Source organism: Nanorana parkeri, unplaced genomic scaffold (genome assembly GCF_000935625.1).
Source record: "Nanorana parkeri isolate BGI_ZX_2015 unplaced genomic scaffold, ASM93562v1 scaffold898, whole genome shotgun sequence".
In the NCBI taxonomy this organism is placed as follows: domain Eukaryota; kingdom Metazoa; phylum Chordata; class Amphibia; order Anura; family Dicroglossidae; genus Nanorana; species Nanorana parkeri.
This window is the reverse complement of record NW_017307166.1, coordinates 270,152-277,154: the sequence shown is the minus strand read 5'-3', so window position 1 is coordinate 277,154 and position 7,003 is coordinate 270,152. Positions and strand designations below refer to the sequence as shown.

At 42.6% G+C, this 7,003-nt stretch overlaps 1 protein-coding gene across 1 annotated transcript in view; it reads left to right on the top strand.

Annotated features, from left to right (window-relative positions):
• Window positions 1-7,003, top strand: part of CLRN1 (clarin 1) — a 22,969-nt gene extending 15,966 nt beyond the window's left edge. The window contains exons 2-3 of the mRNA XM_018565888.1: window positions 5,311-5,490; window positions 6,690-7,003. Of these exons, the coding sequence (XP_018421390.1) occupies window positions 5,311-5,490; window positions 6,690-6,955 (446 nt within the window). The 3' untranslated portion in view covers window positions 6,956-7,003. The remainder of the gene's footprint in view (window positions 1-5,310; window positions 5,491-6,689) is intronic.

Genomic DNA, 7,003 nt, shown 5'->3' with positions numbered 1-7,003 from the left:
ACCTTACCTTCCCAGGAAAACATGGCCTATATTCACGTTCTCCTGAAACCAGAAAAGGACTTGATTGATTGTTCAAATTACCACCAAATTTCTCTCATAAATGTAGATCTAAAATAATGACTAGTAATGGTAAGATTTTGGCCAATAGGGTTAATTACTTTCATTTAATTCATCGGGATCAAGTGGGATTTGTCCCTCATTGCCAAGCTCAGATCAAGCTAGAAGAATTTTAAACCTTGTTTCTGCAGTTCAGTCATCTATATAAAATGCAATCAAATTGGGGGAAAAGGATGAGTCAGACACAATTAGCAGCTGTGTTGTCAGCATGCCATGTGAGCTCATCAGTTGACCCTTGGGCTACCTGTCTGACAGACCTGATAGGCAGCCCAATGGTCAACTGAAGGAGCTTGAAACAAGGGTTAGGACTTATCTAAGCAATCCATTCAAATTCAATGAAGTCAGGTAGATTCTCGCACTACACAGTGTTTGGTAAATCCTGTTGATATGACAAATCAAATTGTGGCTATTTGCTATACCATTTGTTATATAACCGCAGATATGATTTAAAAATAAACATATTGTCACCTTTTCTCCCATATTATTAAGCCTGCACCTCATTGTTGAAGTTTTGTTCATACAGTATGTGCTAAAAAGTTGTGTGCGTTCAGGTGTACAGAAGAACCTTAAGGCCCCGTTCACACCAGGGCAGTTCGGTCACGCAGATTTGTCCGTGCTGAGCCGCTGACATGAACAAGCCCATACATTCCTATGGGGACCGCTCATGCAATTATGCGGCTCTGCGCGATCCGAACGCCTGCCTCCCAAAATGCTCACTGATCTATTTTTTTGCACGTTTTCCATATAGATTTCAATTAGGAATGCACATTTGGGCGAATACTCGTACTCACCCAAATGCTCCGATACCTTCCCCTATACCAAAACCTCCGGTCAGAGGAAGAATTCCTCTGACCGGCAGTGCCGTAGGGGAACATGACCCGCCTCCCGGCTTCCTGATTGGCTGGGAAGCCGCCTCCATGCTCATTGGCTGGGAAGCCGGCTGCCCAGCCAATCAGTATCGAGGCGGTCGAACTGCTGGCTCGAATCTGGCTGGAAAGTCGGCTTTCTGGCCAATCAGCATGGAGCTGGCTGCCTGGCCAATCAGGAACCTGAGAGGCAAGTACTCGATGCTGATTGGCTGGGAAGCCGGTTTCCAGGCCAATCACAATCGAGGCAGCCAAACAATATGGAGCCAGCTTCCCGGGCAATCAGGAAGCCGGGTGGCATGTCCTTACCGTTGTACCATTATGTAAATAAGCAGATGTCTATGTCTAGCTATATTGATGGCAATTAATTGTAGAACTTATAAATACTAAATTAACACACAAAATGTCAACTGTGTGTAGATAGAAAAAAGTATTCTGTAAAGAGAGCTACACATAAGAGAGGATAGAAAGATGTACATATATGATCTGACCTCCCACAGTTATCTGCATCATCTAGCGGGGGTCCTAAACACTCTTTGTGTTTGGTGCATAAACAGAGCAGGAGAGGAGCGCTGAAGACCAGGGTGCTGGCTTTTCAAGGAAAAGGAATTAGTATAAAGTTACCTGAATGATTTTTGCGCTTAATTTTTCAATATCTTACTCCTATTTTCACTTAGAAGAGGCATCGCTCTAAGTGTAAGAAAACTGCATGTTTGTTCCATGTGATCTTGTTGAATTTGAATGGACTATAATGGCTCACTCTTGCACATACCTTGCTTTTGCTCTCTACTGTTCTGTTAAGCCATTGGGAGAAAAGAAAAAACCTGCTGAATCGGCTGAAATTCGATCCATGGGAGCCCCTATTGCCTCAATAAAAGTAAATTGTTAGTTTGACTTTTGTTGAAAGAAGCAGGAAATTGTCAGCCCAACAGCGCTTGCAACCATTCACTTATATGCACTATTCTTGTAAAATGACATCGGTGGGCGCTGCTGTCAGAATACAATGTACACGGTGGGAGATTCATTCATCCTGGCTTTTAGCATGGATGGAGGAATCTATCAGATGTTTTTCATTCAGCCACAAAAAAACTGAACGAAAAAATCTCTCTGTGTTTATCCGACTTTAATCATTTAGAACACAATCAATACAAAGCCCTTTGCAGGATTGCTATAGAAATCAGCTTTATGTTAGCTATAGAGATAAACACGTTGTGGCATTTCACTTCTATTAGAATTATGTATTATACAGTATCTACAGTACAGAGAAAGATCAGAGTTTTCCTCTGCTGACCAGTATATCACATTTAATTATACCGGAATTTGCTTGGCCTGTATATGTGCTTGTTATGGGTAAACCCATCTGATTGAGCTACCACAGTTAATATCCATCAATTTCTGGGTCATCAGCTTATTTTCACAAAGGTCACCAACATCTATACACAAAACACAAGTGTTCATTATTTTGTGTGGCAATTTTTCATTTCCATTCAAGCATCACAGGGAAGTGAGCTCTTTGAATCACATGTAAAATTTTAATGATGTCTGCGCTGCTCTGCCAATAAAATGTCACGGCAGGCCACTTACATAAAAGGGATTGAATTTACAACTTGCTCTGGGTAAGAGCAGCCAACTATTAAGTCTTTTCATACCTAGCCCTTTTGTATGAGGTATTACTAACACATTGATACAGTGAAAACTATTCAAGTATTTGTGGGTTTAAAGTGAAGGTCCAGCCAACGCGTTTTTGTTAATAGATAGGCTAAGGATTTGAACCTCTCTACTGTTACTTTTTTTTTTTTGCAGTCTGTTTCCATAGAAAAGATTTCCCTGCACTGTCATAAAGTAGGGCATGTACGGTACAAATTTAGTCCGATTCTTGATGAACCAGACAAAATTTGCACAGTGGGTGCCGCTGTCAGCACCCTTCTGCCCGGAATCTCAGGATCACCTGATCCAAGAAGCAGGTTGGTAAATTCACGGCCGAACAAAGCTGGCCTGCTCTGTTCAGGTATACTAACAGCCGCCACCAGCTACTATCAGTATACAATAGAAACAGCTGGGATTCCTCCATCCACGCTCGTGAGCGTTGACAGAGGAATCTGTTATATTTTCTTTGTTCAGCCTGCAGCTTGAACAAGGAAAATATAACCGTGTATACCCAGCTTTAGGCAGGAAATGTAGGGAAATCTTTGCAATGGGAGCACAAGTAGCAAGAATAAAAAAATGTTTGTAGACTGGGGAAAGTCTAATCCCCTGCCACTGATTTCTGACCTCTTGAATAACAATCGCTGCTAGGGATGTTGGATGCCTGCATACCCCGCCATGCAATGTGGTTCCTTTGGCCAGCCTCTAAAGGGCGCAATAGTGATGTAGGGGTCGCCAGATGAAACTATATCACTAAGAGGGTAATCGAGCTCCTGGCACACCCAAAAGTGTCATGTATGCAAAAGATTCTTCAGCACTGGTAGAGTGCGAAGATCAGTCCCGCAGTCAGCAGGCCCTGCTTAATTTTTTTCAGAAGCAACAGTCACTTTTAGGCATCATGCACACACAACACAAGCGCAAAATTGTATATTGCGTATATACGCGTATATGTGCGTATGTACGTGCGTATATGCAGGTATGTACACGCGAATACGCACACTGTATGCAATCCCAGAATGCATCCTTTTTAATAGAAATGTTAATGTACTGTACTTGCATATACGAGCGCACAAGCGTATATGCACGTACGCAGAAATTTTGAGCCCAGAAGCATTTCGGTTCCATTATTTTTTGCGCATCTTTATGCAGCTCAAATATACGTCTCCATACGCAGCTATGTGTATGGAGCCATTTATTTGCATATGGGAAAAAACGCTACGCGCATCTATACCCTGGGCAGTGTGAATGAGGCCTAAAAAGAAAAAAATATGAGAGCAGCTGTACCCTACTTGTTTTTTAAAGGAGAACTATGAGGTGAGTGCTTTTCACTCACCTCATAGTTCTAGCCGACCTGTGACAATGAGACTGTCACAGGTCGGCTCAGTAGATCGGGAGGTGAGCGAACACATACCGGCGTTCGCTCACCTCTCGATCCTGTCACGGCTCTCTGCCGTGACATGGGAGGGGCTGGATTCCCCGCTCCGATCCGCCAGCGCTGACTGGTGGATCGGACGGGGGAGGGGGCGGGTACAGCTGGCTCTGCCTTTAGATAGGCAGAGCCAGCTGTCAGTCACACAGCTGGCTGGATCCCGGCACAATTGTCGGGATCCGCTTCAGCTGCGGCGTCTCAGTATACCGCAAGCTCGCGGTATACTGAGCCTAGGGTGAAGGGAGGACGCTAGTTTGTGTCCTCCCATTACCCTAAGGAGAACTATGGGGAAAAGACTTAACCCCATAGTTCTCCTTTAAGGTACATGTTTAAAGAAGAACTCTGAGCATTTGAAAAATTAATCCTTGCAGTGGGGCTGCCCCTGCACTGCAAGGGTTAGGTGCTTGCTTTTCGTTGTATAGTAAGTACCATAGGGTGCCAGTATATATCCTGCCATCATCCCGGGGAATAGCCCCAAATTCAGGGATAAAGGGAGAGTAGGCATACCTCCTCCCCCATCCCACAATGCAGTGCCTAGTTTGGTGGTAAGATGTATGTGCTGCTTTTCTAAACCTGCCATATACCATCAAGGAAATCCCAATCTACCCATTCAAAGGCTGTCTTGATTACCGTGCACTCTTCCGCCAACTGATCACCTGCCAGATAAAAATACAGAGCACCTTAAATATTTTACATCAACTACAGGATCTCTAGTGCTTTCAACATTGTATGTTTTCTTCATAGATTTGCATTTTAGATAATCAGAGTTGTTCTCCTTTTACTAATTGATGCAGCAGTACTCCAGCCTAGCCCAGTGGAATCCATACACTGGCAAGTTTGTGTTTAAACACTAGTGCTCTAAGCATCCCTACACCCACAAGTCCTCTCCATCAGCTAATCTGATTCCCCTAGTTCTGCCACAAATGTCCAGAGGTGAGCAGAAAAAAAACAAAAATCCAGTACATTTGAAATGTTTTGTTTATGTACTATTTCATGACTGCCACCCTAGATAGCTCGGAGCACATTTGCCTATGGGAGTTATGGTTCTGTTTACTTTCTAAGTCCAAAAAAAAAGAGAAAGTCCCATTACTTGATCGATTTTGAGCCTGAGTCTAGGCAACTGTGTCCTTATGCAGCCTTTAGTATTCTTTGCAAGACTGATAACCCCCACACTGCCCCTCAGTGAAACTGAATTTTGGCTGCTGTTCAGGAAAATAAATGTTATCTAGTAAAAGTAATTCTTTTTTCCATTAGTTTTTCCAGATTTGCTGAACGTGATTCCAGCCAGCATGCATGTCAGTGTGGTTATATTCACGACAGCCCTCATCGCATTTGCCCTGGTAGGCACTGGCTTCTTTATGTTCAATGCATTTGGTAATCCATATGTAACGCTACATGGGCCAGTGGGATTATACCTGTGGTGCTTCATTTCATGTAAGTACTTGACTGTTGGTATTAGGAGCAATGGATGAGCAGGATGTATATTGATTAAATGTAATACTATGTACTAAAGAAAGGTGTGTTTAGAGAACAGTCAAAAAGGGAAACCCAAGGATATGGTACAAAGTCTAGCTTGACTGTGCTTCTCCCACTTCCCTATACTTTTTAAATGCTCCTTTAATGTGCTAGGCTATCTCATAGCTTGGGAGTTGAAATCTGCATAACTGTTCATCTGTCTATATTTGTGGTTCAAGTAATCATTTTGATATGTGTCGATTAAATGTATGCAATTTTTCATTATATGCTCTGATTGGGTTTTCCACAATTGTGACAGGTTTATATTAAAGAACAGCTTCACCTTTTGGTAAAGTTATCCTTTAATAATGCCCCCCCCTCTGATTGCAGCTCACCTGGTAAAATACTTACCTTTCCCGCTGATGAGTGATCTTTACTTCAATAAGGTCCCGTCTGGCTCCAATTCATACTGCGCATCCGCACCATGGCCCCATTCAATCCTATGTGTAACATGTACTCCATGGGACCACTGGAGGCCACCATGATTATGGCTTTTCCAAAGGGTGCAACATGCATGCACAGTAAGGAGAGCAGCAGACTTTGTTTAATTGATCTTGTTAGAATCAAAATCACGGTACTGTTGGATTCTCAGAGCACATGTGTCAAACCCAAGGCCCAGGGGCCGAATCCGGCCAAACAGGCCATTTCCTAGACTTCTACTTTCAGATCTAGGTAAGTTATTACTAAAACCAGTGATAATCGAATGCAGAGGCAATTATGATGAAGATTAGATACAGTTATATAGTCTTACAGATACAATTGGCCCTTTGAGGGCAACCATAATGTTGATGCGGCCCAGGATTAAATTGAGTTTGACACCCCTGCTCTAGACGTAGTATATAAATGCATTCCAGAAAGAGTACCCAGAAAGTTCAGATCACAACCAAACATACATCCATAACAGAAGCCAGGTGGCCATCCACACTCCAGCCAAGCTTTGGCTTTGTTGGCTTTGCGCAGCTCATCATGCCAGGGAAGAAACTGAGTACAAATTGACACGGCATGATGAGAAACTAAGAGTGACATCACTAGAGGAACAAAACAAGTAAATATCATGCTGATGTTAGCGTACCATATAATGTCAATCATGGTGTATATCTTCTTTTTTTTTTCTCTAGGTTCCTGTGGCAGTCTCGTACTAATCCTCTTCACTTCAGAAGTCAAAATGCACAGTCTGTCGGAGAAGATAGCCAATTACAAAGAAGGAGGTTTTCTATTTAAAACTCAGACTGAATATTTTGGAAAGTCATTTTGGATTGTCCTGGTTTGCACACTCATACATTTTTTTAACATTTTTCTCATTCGACTAGCAGGTTATGATTTCCCATTCACAAAATCAAAGAACATGGATTCTAGTCCAGGAGCAATTGACTTCATGTACTGATGTCATCTTCTATAGCAGTGACTATATATCTTTGTCATGTTCTGACGC